The sequence below is a fragment of the Micropterus salmoides genome, unplaced genomic scaffold (genome assembly GCF_014851395.1).
Source record: "Micropterus salmoides isolate LMB-PRFRI ecotype aquatic unplaced genomic scaffold, ASM1485139v1 Ms_hic_scaffold_14, whole genome shotgun sequence".
NCBI lineage: Eukaryota > Metazoa > Chordata > Actinopteri > Centrarchiformes > Centrarchidae > Micropterus > Micropterus salmoides.
The window spans coordinates 203073-218377 of record NW_024040485.1 but is presented as its reverse complement, the minus strand read 5'-3'; the positions used below and the strand labels follow the sequence as shown (position 1 = coordinate 218377).

At 41.6% G+C, this 15305-nt stretch overlaps 1 protein-coding gene across 1 annotated transcript in view; it reads left to right on the top strand.

The window, feature by feature from the left end:
- Positions 1-15305, top strand: part of cdh12a (cadherin 12, type 2a (N-cadherin 2)) — a 150844-nt gene that overhangs the window by 68164 nt on the left and 67375 nt on the right. Inside the window, 2 exon segments of the mRNA XM_038717161.1 lie at positions 11946-12113; positions 12818-13005. Of these exon segments, the coding sequence (XP_038573089.1) occupies positions 11946-12113; positions 12818-13005 (356 nt within the window).

Here is a 15305-nt window from a genome sequence, read left to right as displayed (position 1 = left end):
TTTATTGGCGGTTGCACGGTGACCTGCGCGGCGCGTTTGCTGCAGGCTGGGACTTGCTGCTGGTGTTTCTCTCCACTGGCTTTTGCTGTTGTGTTCTGCCACTCGCTCTCTCTCGTTTGCCCGACCTCACACGCGGGATTCGCGGGGGGCTGCCAGGCATTGGGTGTCGTTGTCGTTGGGGTGGGAGTACTGGTCTAAGTTGTGTACACGCCGCGGTCGGTCCGGTCGCTGCTCTTCCACGGGTTACGCTTCTTGCGTTCTGTCGGCATTTCGTTATCAACTGGCATTTGGATGGTCGTTTTTATTTTTATTTATATTTTGGGGCGTCTGTTGGTTGGACTGAACTGGTGAGCTTTCAAAGTGGAATAGGTATGAGGAGGATTTCGACAGTCTCTCCATTCACTTACAATGGGAAAATTCTCCTCATTGAGCCAGACAACTTGGGACGGAGTTTCTATGTCAAAAGCTGTGGGACTAGTTAGCGGACAAAAAAACGTGACGGAAGACTAATAATAATAAAGATTAGCAATAACATAGGATGCGAATGCTTGCAGCATTCACACCCAATAAGAAGTCAGTTATATGGGGCTCATAGAAAATACTGTATCATATATGTAACTTGACCCTGAGGCTGTAGTAAGTATAACCCGAAGGACATCCACAGGTGAACAGTTACTGCTGTGTTAATTGATATGTGTTTTACAAACAGTCAGATGCACACACCAAAATAAAATATCACCAAAAACCCCGGTAGGACTTGGTCCTAGATATGGAGATAAAAAGAGGCACTGACGAAATTTGAAATCCAGCAACTAGAAAGAGACATGATCATTGCAGTTCACACTGTAAGTATGACTGTAACACAATGTATTAATCATTGTTTTCTCTCTTAAGCTCGCAGGAGATGCGTGATCCCTGGGAGAACAAATGTCAATACAAATTGTGGTGTCCTCTCCCTGTTGGTTCAGGAATAAACAGTGTACAATATACTTATTTGGCCAGTGAAGTGGGACTATAATTTAATTAAAATTATTAATATTATTATGACAATTGTGACAGTTTCAGAGCAGTGAACTTTTTAGCAAGCTACAGGTGCTTTTTAGCAAGCTACAGGTGCTCTTTTTAGCAAGCTACAGGTGCTGGTCATATAATTAGAATATCATCAAAAAGTTTATTTTTTTCAGTAATTCCATTCAAAAAGTGAAATTTGTATAATGTATGCATTCATTCCACACAGACTGATATATTTCAAGTGTTCATTCCTTTTAATTTTGATGATTATAACTGACAACTAATAAAAACCCTAAAATCAGTTTCTCAGAAAATTTGAATATTGTGAAAAGGTTCAATATTGAAGACACCTGGTGCCACACTCTAATCAGCTAATTAACTCAAAACACCTGCAAAGGCCTTTAAATGGTCTCTCAGTCTAGTTCTGTAGGCTACACAATCATGGGGAAGACTGCTGACTTGACAGCTGCACAAAAGACGACCATTGACACCTTGCACAAGGAGGGCAAGACACAAAAGGTCATTGCTAAAGAGGCTGGCTGTTCACAGAGCTCTGTGTCCAAGCACATTAATAGAGAGGCGAAGGGAAGGAAAAGATCTGGTAGAAAAAAGTGTACAAGCAATAGGATAACTGCACCCTGGAGAGGATTGTGAAACAAAACCCATTCAAAAATGTGGGGGAGATTCACAAAGAGTGGACTGCAGCTGGAGTCAGTGCTTCAAGAACCACCACGCACAGACGTATGCAAGACATGGGTTTCAGCTGTCGCATTCCTTGTGTCAAGCCACTCTTGAACAAGACACAGCGTCAGAAGCGTCTTAGCCTGGGCTAAAGACAAAAAGGACTGGACTGCTGCTGAGTGGTCCAAAGTTATGTTCTCTGATGAAAGTAAATTTTGCATTTCCTTTGGAAATCAAGGTCCTCTGTCATCTGCTGGTGTTGGTCCACTGTGTTTTCTGAGGTCCAAGGTCAACGCAACCGTCTACCAGGAAGTTTTAGAGCACTTCATGCTTCCTGCTGCTGACCAACTTTATGGAGATGCAGATTTCATTTTCCAACAGGACAAAGCTACCAGTACCTGATTTAAGGACCATAGTCATATCATCGCTGACGTAATTGCTGACGTAATCTGCACTCTGCGCATGCATTGGCGTCTGTAGCTACCTGTCGGAAGCTCCGTCTTAAACCGGACTCTCATCCAGTTTTAATCCACACTTTTTCGTTACATTTTTTATATCCTTTTTATTTAACTTAAGTTTTTAACTTAAGTTTTACGTGGGTTAAGGATTTTAGCCATCCGACATGGATTTTAAGCTGGATGACCGTAAAAACGCTATCAACGCTACTGACCACAACAAAGCTCCAGCGGCTATGCTAGCCGAGATAACTCTGCCCCATGAGGACTGCACACTCCTTAAGAAAGCAAACAAAAAGATTGCTGACCTTATGGAATACATCCGACGACTTTCAGAGGAACTCAAACAGAAAGATTCCCTGCTGACTGGCTTTATGGATGTGGCTTCAGTACAAGCCAAACAGATTGTTTCTCTTCGCGCAACCACAAACATCCAGGACACCGTGTTATGGGACCCCTCTACCCTTCCTAGGCTTTCCTCCTGCTCAACTCCAAAGCATCAGTCAACCTGGGCTGAAGTGGTGGTCCATGGCTGCAAGAGAGGCTCGGATGGGGCTGCCTCTCCTCCGCACATCGACCTCTCCAACCGCTATGCAGCCCTGTCTGACGACACTCCGGTCCATCCAGCGGATGCACCTGCGGCTTCGAGTCTCCCTGATACGGATCTCTTTCGGCGGACAGTGCCTGCCGACACTGTTGCATCTCCTTCACTGGCTACATCTCCTGCGCTGGGCCGCCGGTCTGCCGCTGGGCCTGATTGGCGGCCGTCATCCCGGTCAAAAACCTCCACTTCCCGACGTAGGATCCGGAAAGAGGCTGTGCTCAGACGCTCCTGAGGCCGTCTCTACCCTGCACCATCGGGTAGCCCTTCTCTCAGGTATGTTACTGCTACTCCAACACAACACTCAGCAGCTCACACACTCCATCCTCAGTCCGCAGGCAGTGTTGAAGCAGATTCTGCTCAGTCCTGCTCTGGAACCCCACCCTTGTCCTCTTTTCTCCCCAATCACACTAATAATTGGTGACTCCATAACCAGAAACATCCATTTCTTTAACACACTACCACTCACTGCTTCCCCCGGTGCCACCACAGCTGACATTTTAAAAAAACTCCAGGACCTAACGCCGTTGCTCCCGTCCTCCATCACAAGAGTGATAGTCCATGTCGGAACAAATGACACAGATCTTTAGCAGTCTGAGCTGACAAAATCAGATTTTAACCATCTTTTTAACTTTTTAAAGCAGTGTGGAAAGTCCGTTTTTATCTCTGGTCCCATTCCCACAGTTGGTCGTGGTGCTGGCCGCTTCAGTAGACTCTTTGTCCTCCACGACTGGCTCCAGTCCGCCTGCAGGGCTCACCGTGTGTGTTATGTGGATAATTTTAATATTTTCTGGCAAAAAATGTCTCTTTTTAAGACAGACGGACTTCACCCAAACAAACGGTGCTCAGAAATGTTAGCTGCTCACATACAGCATGTGGTGCGGTCCACACATGACTTACGTGAATGACTAATCATTCATGCAGCACACCTGGACACACCACCGGTCACTGAACAGATCTCTGCCTCACTGCCACAAACAACTGTCTCCACCTGCTGGCATGTAAAGCTGTCTGCTCCAAGCGCTGTTCCAAAGACTTCCATTCCTGTCATCATCACGCATAGACCAGTAACCCGAAATGTGCACATCCCACACAGAAATAATAGTAATCTCTTAAGGATTAGGACAACTGCACCAACTCCAGTACCTAGAACAAACTCATTTAAAATGGCTCTCTTCAATGTGAGATCACTTTCAAGTGAGACTTTTATCTTAAATGATTTTATCTTGTCTGCAAATCTAGATTTTATGTTTTTAACTGAATCATGGTTGCAAATGAATGACTATAGCCAACTAGCTGAACTGCCTCAATATGATTGTTTTAGTCAACTGAGGGTCAGTGGTCGTGGTGGTGGGCTAGTGAGCATGTATAGGAAAAATTTAAAATGTCATCAAGTACGCTGTGATGAATTTAACTCCTTTTGAAGTTCTCACTCTCAAAGTTGGAGGTCTGCAACCTATCATATTTGTTATAATTTATCGCCCCCCAAAACCGCCTGGAGGATTTTTATCAGAACTTCCTTTTATCTACTCTGGTTTTAAATTATGACAGAATTGTTCTTTGTGGCAATTTTAATATTCATGTTGATGACCCCACCAACGCTAATGCAACTGACTTTTTAAATATGGCCACTTCTTTTAACTGCCAACAGCATGTCAAAGGGCAAACCCATAACCGTGGTCATACACCGGACTTTACCCTGGGTGTCAGCATTTCCTCTGTGGAATTAGTGGACATGACCATATCTGACCACAGATGTATTGTTTTTAGCTGCGATTTGCCTGTTACTCATGCCGCCTCACCAAGCTCCGTGTGTTCTTGCATCTTTAATGAACAAAGTGTTTCAAAGTTTTGCGCATTCTTTCAGAGCCAAAGCCAACACCTGTCTGATTCACACACCAACAATCTGGTCAATCACTTCAATCATATCTGCTTGTCGTCACTAAATATTACTGCTCCTCTAAAGGTTAGGCCTACGTCTAAAGCTAGTAAGCAACCCTGGGATAAATGATAGCATTCGCAGCCTAAAAAGGGAATGCAGGAAAGCAGAGTGCAGATGGAAAAAATCCCCGTCTCCAAGTCCATTACCTCGGTCTGAAGGATTTATTAATTAACTACAATAACATGGTTAAGGATGCGAGAACACACTATTTTTCTGAACTCATTACTACACATAAACACAACCCCGGGTTTCTGTTTAAGACTGTGGATCAGCTGGTAAACCCAACCCCTCCTTGTGCCTCAGCTGGAAGTAATGACTGAATTGTTTTTATCTTATTTTACCAATAAGGTGGTGTCAATCAGAGCTTCTATTACCCCCGCGGCCTCTTACTCAGAGGTTCCTCACCAGCAACAAGAGAGTTTTAACCAGTTTTATCCCATCGACTTGTCTGAGCTTTTAAAAACAGTATCACAAATGAGAGTGTCCTCCAGCCCACTTGATGTAATAACTTCAAAGTTTTTACTGAAAGTAATAGATTCTCTTGGGCCCCATTTGATCTCTGTTTTCAACAGCTCCCTATCTACTGGTTGTGTCCCTGATTATTTTAAAACGGCTTGCGTGAACCCACTTTTAAAGAAACCTGGTTTAGATCCCTCCCTCCCACAAAATTTTAGACCAATTTCAAAACTGCCTTTTATTGCAAAGATTCTAGAAAGAATTGTGTCCAAACAGCTGCTCACTGTACTGGAAAATAACAAAATATTTGAAAAGTTTCAGTCAGGTTTTAGGAAGTACCACAGCACTGAGACTGCCCTGCTTAAAGTCACCAATGACCTTTTAATGTCTGCTGATGAAGGCATGTGCTCAGTCCTGGTACTCCTGGACCTTAGGGCTACTTTTGACACCATTGATCACAACATCATGTTAGACAGACTGAGGCACTGGGTGGGGATCTCTGGTACTGCCCTAGAATGGTTTTCATCCTACCTGTCAAATTGGAGGTTTTGCATGTCTGTAAACATCTATGTCTCTTCGTTCTGTCCAGTTAAATATGGTGTGCCTCAGGGGTCGGTCTTAGGACCCATTTTGTTTTCCTTGTATCTGCTTCCCCTTATTATCCATAAACATGGCATTTCTTTTCATATTTATGCTGATGACACACAAATATACTTGCCCGTCAGATCCACAGACCCTGGAATGCTGAGTTCACTTAACAACTGCCTTTGTGAAGTTAAAAAATGGATGTCAAATAATTTCCTCCAGCTGAACAAAACAGAAATCCTGGTCATTGGGTCCCAGTAGATGGTTCCCTAGTAAATCACATTAAGCCTGTGGCAAAGAACCTTGGTGTTTGGTTTGATAGTAATTTAAATTTCAAACAGCACACCACAAAGCTTGTTCAATCATGTTTTTATCAACTTAGAAATATAGCAAAAATTCCATCTATGTTAAGTTTTAAGGACACCGAGACCATTTTACACGCCTTCATCTCATCACGCCTGGATTATTGCAACAGCCTTTTCACCTGTTTAACCCAAAAATCTATTGATCGACTCCAGACTGTCCAGAACTCAGCTGCCAGGCTTTTAACCAGAACAAAGAAATATGACCACATTATTCCTATTTTAGCTTCATTACACTGGCCAGTATGTTTTAGAATTGACTTTAAAATTCTATTGCTCACTTTTAAAGCTCTTCATGGCCTCTCTCCTTGTTATATTTCTGAACTTTTAGTCCCATACACACCAGCACGTACCTTGAGATCCTCGGGCAGCGTCTGTCTGTTGTCTGTTCCAGAGTCTCGACTGAAAACTAAAGGGGACAGAGCGTTTGCTGTCAGGGCCCCGAGGCTCTGGAACAGCCTGCCCGAGGAAATCAGGTCGGCTGAGTCAGTGAACTCTTTTAAGTCCCTTCTTAAAACATACTTTTATAGGAGCGCCTTTCCCGATCTTATTTGACTTTATTTTATCCCTTTTATTTTATTCTATTTTACAAATTTTATATTTATCTTAAATGTGTATTTTAGTCTTTTCTTTATCTTGTATTGTTTATGTATTATTGTTTTTTGGGTATTATTGTCTTTACACTTGTTAAAGCACTTTGTAACGTGTTTTTGAAAAGTGCTCTACAAATAAAGATTATTATTATTATTATTATCCCTGTTCTTAATTGGCCAGCAAACTCGCCTGACCTTAACCCTATAGAAAATCTATGGGGTATTGTGAAGAGGAAGATGCGATACGCCAGACCCAACAATGCAGAAGAGCTGAAGGGCCACTATCGGAGCAACCTGGGCTCTCATAACACCTGAGCAGTGCCACAGACTGATCGACTCCATGCGACGCCGCATTGCTGCAGTAATTCAGGCAAAAGGAGCCCCAACTAAGTATTGAGTGCTGTACATGCTCATACTTTTCATGTTCATACTTTTCAGTTGGCCAACATTTCTAAAAGTCCTTTTTTTGTATTGGTCTTAAGTAATATTCTAATTTTCGGAGATACTGAATTTGGGATTTTCATTAATTGTCGGTTTTAATCATCACAATTAAATGAAATAAACATTTGAAATATATCAGTCTGTGTGTAATGAATGAATATAATATCCAAGTTTCACTTTTTGAATGGAATAACTGAAAAAAAAAAGTTTTTGATGATATTCTAATATGACCAGCACCTGTACATTCAGTCGATCCACTACTATCTGCCACACTTTTTTTCACTGTTTTATTCCTGTCCCCATGTTACTTTTCTTTTGCTGTTTTTTTTTTACATGTTATGGTCTTTTATTCCACGTAAACCTCCTCGCTGTTGCTCACTGTGTGTGAAGTAGGGTGCACGCGTTGTCTTCTCCAATTATGAAACCTAATAATCTCAAACTATGACCTACCATATTACCAAAATGTAGGCTACTTGTGATATTTTAATGCAGGCTAATGAACAATATGCAAAACACATACATAAGAACATGGAATAACTGAAAAAACACCTTGGTTTCTGATCGGCGTGACCGCTGACTGAACAGATAACACAGCTGGATTAACCAAGCCACTATCTTGGTTTTGTGAAACAGCCCTTAGAATGCTGCTTTGATGACTGCTACTCTACCAATAGTTTTGAAGTAGATATGGCCAACCTGCAAGAAGTGGTTCATCACAGCAAGGAACTTGTAAACATGTAAAGTTTGGTGCAGATGTGAGAATGTACATTAAGGTACAACCTCTTCCTGTTTGATGGCAACTAATCGATTTTTGATGGTGAAGCATGGAACTTTGCCGCCACGGACATGCTGTTAACCGAAAATTTCACAAGCTTCATAATATGGCATCATCACTGTGTTATGGCTTTTCTAGGACACTTTTGAAGTTGAGTAGTTCATCACAGCATAAATCTTGTCATTTCCTCTAGCCAGTAGGTGGTGCTATGAGATTGAGTGAATGTTGGAATATGAATGTGTTCAGGGCAGGACTCTTACCATACGTGTCAAAATTGGTACAGATGTTAGCATGTACACTGAAGTTATAACAACTTCCTGTTTCATGGCAAAACCTTGAAATTCGACACCACGCCACAGGCAACCCCGGTTGACCAAAACTTACCATTTGTACAATGTTTAATCATGAATGGGATTAGAATGAACAGCAAAAAATTTAAGTTGGCTAATTCTCTAGTGTGTAAGTCGTAAAATGTGACGATTAAATTCAAAATGGCCGGCTTCCTGTTGGGTGTTGGCCCGCCTAGCATATGTGTAAAGTTGTGTATGTTTTCAAACACGTTTAGGCCGTCAACAATGCGATTCATTTGCAGAAAAATGTCTTTTGTTCAATGCACTGGTCTACATGCTTATTCAAAGATGTATGTGTATACTGTATTGATGCAAAAACACAAGTTATAAAAGAGTTTGAAGAATTGGGCGTGAAATGTATTGCTTTTTTAGTATAAGATTTTGTGGATAGTGTGTAGAGTTTGGCAAAATAGCCTAAAATTTCAAAAATTGGGCCTAAACAATCAGAAACTGCAATATTGTCGCCATCATGGGAAGCCAACATAAGGAATGAGCAGTGCAGCTTAGAAGTCTCAAGGCATCCAATTGAGCTATTCATCCAGACACCCAGTGCTGTCTCAAATTGATGCTTTGTAGATAGAAAAGTGCATTTGCCATCAAAATAAAGCATATTAGGTGTCATTTTGGTAGTTTTAGTTAGTCATGTGAACATTTTGTTGCATTAAGTTTCAACACCACACAGCTGTGTAAAGTTGAAAGCCAGTCAGTTAACACTGTCGGCCAAGATGGGATTCAAACCCATGAATGAAGACACACTTTTGTTGTCTTTGCTCTTTATTATTATTGTGAGAGCTGTAGCTCCATTTTAAACTGCATAAAAGATGTTGATCTTTCCAAGTTGTATTTGGTGTTTGCTTAAAAATGTTTATGAGCTATGACCTTCCAAAGTTCAGTGTTTTACAGCTTTTAGGATAATTTATCAGTGTCACAAGACCACCTAGAGTGTGGAGAAATGGATTTGGTAGAGCAAATTTTTTTTTTGGAAACTGCTGCCAGTTGCGTAGATTCATCTCCATAATCCAGTCGTGGGTTTGAATACCACCTCCGGCAACAACGATAATTGCTTTCACCTGTATGGTGATTGAACATAATGAAACCAACAAACTAAAGATGATTCCTAACTCAAAATGACAGCTGAAAAGCTTTTTTTTTTCAAAAGCAAATGCACTTTTCTATCAACAAAGGATCAAGCTTGAATAGCTCAATTGGTTAGAGCATTAGCTTAGTTTAGCATATCTGAATCTAAACCCAGGTTCGAATGCCAGCAATGCTAATTGCTTTCAACTTTAAACACCTGTGTAGTGTTCAATTCCCACTGACTTGCAGTGGTTTTTTTTATATTTGTATATATTTAGTCTTTCTAAATGCAATCAATGGTTACATGGATATCAGTGTTTAAAATAGTTGATAGCTCTATCTATTTGATTCGACAACAGTGAACTGGACCTCAAAAAAGTATATTTACAAGCTAAACAGTGATGTGCCAGGTATTTTTGGTCATTGAGCTCCCTCTGTTGGTAATTTGGAGGCATTTCATGTTCATTCAAAACCAGAGCAATGTAGAACGTTAAAAGCATTTGTCTTGTAGGGTATCTTAATAGTGCAGTGGTTAAGGACTTTCCCTTCACATTCATAGATTGAGGGAACATATCCTGGTCACGGCATTCCAATTCTGAAAGAATTTTTTTTTTTTGCAAATACAACGTATTTTTGACAGCGTAAACATTCTTGAAAATTTACTAAACTTTGCTCACACCCTAGGCGGGTCAACAACCACCAGGAAGTCAACTATTTTGAATTTATTTGTGATATTTGGTGATTTACACACACCGCACTTTAATGAACTCCTCCAAGAGAATTAGTTCAATTGACTTCAAATGTTTTCTGTGCAGTCTTACACCATCGATGATTACACATTGTACAAATGGTGAGTTTTGGTTGAACAGGGGTGCCCGTGGCTTGGAGTAGAATATCAATGATTCGCCACGAAACAGGAAGTTGTTATAACTTAAGTGAACATGCTCACATCTGTAACAAATTTGACATGTGATAACAGTCCTACCTTGAACACATCCGTATGCCAACATTCACTCAAAGTCATAGCGTCATGCATTATGCTGTGATATGTTGGCAATATCAACATCAAAACTGTCCCAGAAAATCCTTAACACAGTGATAATGCTATGTTGTGAAGCTCGTGAGTTTTCAGTTAACAGTACATCCGTGGCGGCAAAGTTCCATGCTTTGCCAAGAAACAGGAAGTTGTTGTATCTTCAAGTCCCACCCTCAACACATCTACAAGCTCATATTCACTCATAGTCATAGTGCCTCCTACTGGCAATAGGGAGTGACTACTTTTCTGCTGTGATGCAAAACTTTTTGTAGGTTGGCCATATCTACTTCAAAACTATCTAGAATAGTCACACATTGATGATGTTATGTTGTAAAGCTTCTGAGTTTTCCTTAACCGGTGTGTGCTTTGCGTGGCAGCAAAGTACCATGCTGCAACCATGAAACAGAAAGTTGTTATAACTTTGCTGCATATGCTCAAATCAATACCATACATTATGTGATTGATGATGATGCCCCCAACACATCTACATGCCAAAATTCAGTTATAGTCATAGCGCCACCTACTGGCAACAGGAAGTAAGCGCTGTGTGAAACTCATGCGATTAAAATACATTTTCTCAATTTGTTCCAAACTTGATGTACTGGGACATAACATATAGTTACTGGGTGCTCCTTTGCGCCACATAGGGGACACAAGAAGTGACGTTTAAGTATTTTGTGCAGCTTCCAAAGTGCGTGACAATTCAGAGCTGCATCGGGAGCACTACGAGCAGCGGTAGCAGTCACAGCTAACAGCTCTCACATGCATTTACGTTAGGAAATGCCCAGTCTCGTATTAATAGTAATATAAAATCAACCATTACAGGTATCAGCAATGAAAGTAATAGCATCTCGTGAAAAATATGTACAATTTGAAGTTGAATATAAGTTTATAGGACAAACAGTGCAGGAGAAGATAAATACCAAAAATGGGGTTATATATAATAAAGAAATAAAAAATAAAGAGCGAGGAGAACAGCAGCGTGAGAGCTGCAGCTCTAATGCTAATAATGAAAAAAATTGTTTAAAGTTGAAATGATGAATGTAGCTGAATGTATGCAGAAGTAGTAGCATTGCAAAGTGGAAGTTTTGACTTACATTGTAAAAACTTTTTTTTTTTTAAAAAGCTTAATATTTTAAAAAGTAGAAAAGGTAGAAAAAAGTTGAATACAAGCTCACTTGTCCCTTAAAGAGCTTAACAGTTTAATAGTTGAAGTATGAAGAAGTTGAAACATGCAGAAAAACATACGGAAGAAGACTTGACTTATAAAAATAAAGAGCAAGGAAAACAAAAGTGTTAGAGAGCTAATAATAGAGAGCTCCATCACCTGGTCTGAGGAACTCTTAACACTTTTCAGTCCTCACATGAATCAGTGCTTCTCTTTCGTCTACTTTTCTCATGGCTTCTCCGCATTTTTTTAGGTCTAAGTAGTCATTTGAGGAATAAAAGAGAACTTTGACGGTAAAGTGCTGTAATATGCTGGCCTAATGAAGGTTAAATACAGAATCTATTGTACTGTCTATCTCCCCATTTGGAAAACTAAATATTACACTGAGCACCCTTTTCAACCCCTCCTCCAGGTGTGATGAGAACAGCTCTAGCAAACATGGACCGCGAGGTGAAAGGGGAGTACCAGGTTCTTCTCCAAGCCAAGGACATGGGAGGTCACCTGGGGGGGCTGGCCTCAACCACAACCATAAACATCACTATTAGTGATGTCAACGACAACCCACCACGCTTCGCTAAGAGTAAGAAAGTGTCAACAATGACATGGGTCAGATGGGGACAAAAATTCAACCCTGGTACTGTAGCCACACCAGCCCACATTACCATACATCCCCACTCAAGAACACACGCATTCACTACTTACATTTGTGTACAGATATATATATATATAATATAAGCATTACCGTGTGTGACAGATTGGTGACAGTAATGTATGTGACTGGCAAATGATGTTTAATAGTTTTTAGTCTCTGTTGACTTTCTTCATCAGCAGTGGGCTATGTTTTATAAAGTGGCCGAAATGACACTGCAGTCACAATTCTGTTGTCAGCTGCAGGTGCGCCGCAGGTGGTGAATGCTTGTTATCGTCTACATCTGCACCTGCATGTTCACTGCTGTTTACCCGGTCCGTGGGTCCGTGCTTGTAAAAGAACGCCATGCCCGCGTCTTATAACATAAAAGATAGATCTGTGTTTCTCTTCAAAATGCTAAATTAAGTCGCCAAATATACTTGGGCGGCCGTTAATCTACCCGGGCGGCCCCGCCCAAGTACAGCTGTGTGTGAAACACTAATCTGACCGGCCCACCCCAAAACAAATGGTCCGGCCCCTCTGGCATTTGTCAGAATTGCCAAATGGCCAATCCATCGCTGATGACATCTAATTGGTTGATTGTGTGGACTTATTAGCTTTTTGGTCTCTTTCCCTATCTTATGTCATTCTATCAGGTATTTTCCATTTGTGGGTGCCAGAGTCAGCATCAGTTGGCTCAGCAGTGGGTCATATTCAAGCCCACGATTTGGATGCTGGCAGCAATGCAGAGGTGGATTATGCCATTGTTCCAGGAGAAGAGGGCAACATGTTTGACATCATCAGCAACAGCCAAAGTCATGAGGGAGTTGTAGTCTTGAAAAAGGTACATTAACTCATTTTCAGCTGCACATTAGCTGCTTTGACAACAATACACATACTGTACTGTACCAGCTTGATATTCATGATGATCCATTGGATTTTGTATTCTCAAAAAAATTGCCAGATCTCAAATAATAGCAGGGAGTGTGGCTGATATGCCAGCCAACATTGGGAGTCTGCAGTGGGATGATCTGTATGATAATGCATAAATTCAGCATAATGTACATTTCCACATCACTAATGGCATCAGTAAAACAACAGTCATGTCATACTATTGCTCATTTTGTCAGCAAATGTTTAGATTTAGGGGGTTTTCTCACAGTTCAGCGGGTATCTTTGACAAGAATGAATGAATAAAAAATGAACATGTGCATATTTGCCACTATATTATTATTATGGCATTACTAACTACAGCACCAACTATACTGAAGGCTAGTTCAAATTCACAATTAAATGTCCTCATTGTGCGAACATTATAACGTTTCCGACAGGAAAGGAGGAGAAGACAGCAAGCAATCATTCTCCACCTCCATTTCAGGAGAAACCAAAGATGTATGTGGCAGTGTGCTTCTATAGTGGCCCTCTGTTTGAAAAGTTGATCTGTCACAGGAGATTTATAATTGTGTCCTTATTTCACTACATTTCAGAAACAGAAATCAGCTTTATTACCAGGTATGTGTACACATATGAGGAATTTGACTCTGGATTGTACATTGCTCACAATGTGCTTACTCATACAAAAGTACAAAATCACAATAATAAAAATAAATTAAAATCAGACAGACTTAAGTGTAGACAACACAAATATACACACTATGAACAAAAACATTATAGACATATTGACAAATAGTGCAGTGAGCAGAGTGCAAAGGATGCAGGAGTATGCACATGTCGAAGGTGGATGTTATCTACAGGTACATATACATGCATAGATGTACACAGTACAATGAAGCATAGTGCAAAGGATGTAAATGTAAATGCTCCGTACTTGTATAGCACCTTTCTAGTCTTTTCGACCACTCAAAGCGCTTTTACACTACATCTGCATTCACCAGTCACACACATTCATACACTGAGCCTAAATGCTCAAACGGAAACTAACATTCACACTCACTCATACACTGGCTGAACAGCCGCCAGGGGCAATTCGGGGTTCAGTATCTTGCCCAAGGACACTTCGACACGCAACCAGGGATTGAACCTCCGACCTTCCGATTAACGGCCAACCCGCTCTACCTCCTGAGCCACAGCCGCCCTGGCTAGAATAAATAAGTATAAGTATTTTGTGCAGGAGTAATATAATAGTATGAATAGCTCTGAAATAGAGAATGGTGAATAAATAATAAGTGTTAGCCAGTAAACATGTGCTGATTAGAGGCGGAGTTACTGGGTTATTGCACAGGAATTGTTCCTGACACCGTGAGTCAGAAATTAGGAGATCATCAGAGTGATGGCTTGTGGGAAGAAACTGTTGTTGAGTCTGTTGGTTTTGGTGTACAGTGCTCTGTAGCACCTACCGGAGGGGAGGAGCTGGAACAGGTTGTGTCCGGGGTGAGATGGATCTGCAGTGATGTTTCCTGCCCGTTTCCTGACTCTGGAAATGTATAAGTCCTGAATGGAGGGCAGGTTGGCACCGATGATCTTTTCTGCAGTCCTGACTGTCCGTTGTAGTCTGCTCCTGTCCTCTTTGGTGGCAGATCCAAACTAGACAGTGATGGATGTGCAGAGGACAGACTGGATGATGGCTGTGTAGAAGTGGATCAGCAGCTCCTTAGGCAGGTTGAGCTTCCTGAGCTGGTGCAGGAAGTACATCCTCTGCTGGGCCTTCTTGATGATATTGTCCGTGTTGGGCTCCCACTTCAGGTCCTGGGAAATAGTGGAACCCAGAAACCTGAAGGATTCCACAGCAGACACAGGGTTGTTGAGTATGGTGATGGGGGACAGAGTGGGGGGGGCTCTGCCTGAAGTCCACATTCATCTCCACAGTTTTGAGCGTGTTAAGCTCTAGGTTGTTTTGACCGCACCAGACAGCCAGCTGATCAACCTCCCGTCTGTAGGCCGACTTATCACCGTCCTGGATGAGGCCGACGACTGAAACGTCAGGAGTTTGACAGATGGGTCTCTTGAGGTGCAGTCATTAGTGTAGAGGGAGAAGAGCAGTGGGGAGAGCACACACCCCTGGGGGGCGCCAGTGCTGATAGTCCGAGTGCTGGATGTGATGTTTCCCAGCCTCACCTGCTGACTCCTGTCAGTCAGGAAGTTTGTGATCCACTGACAGGTGGAGGCTGGCACAGTGAGCTGGGT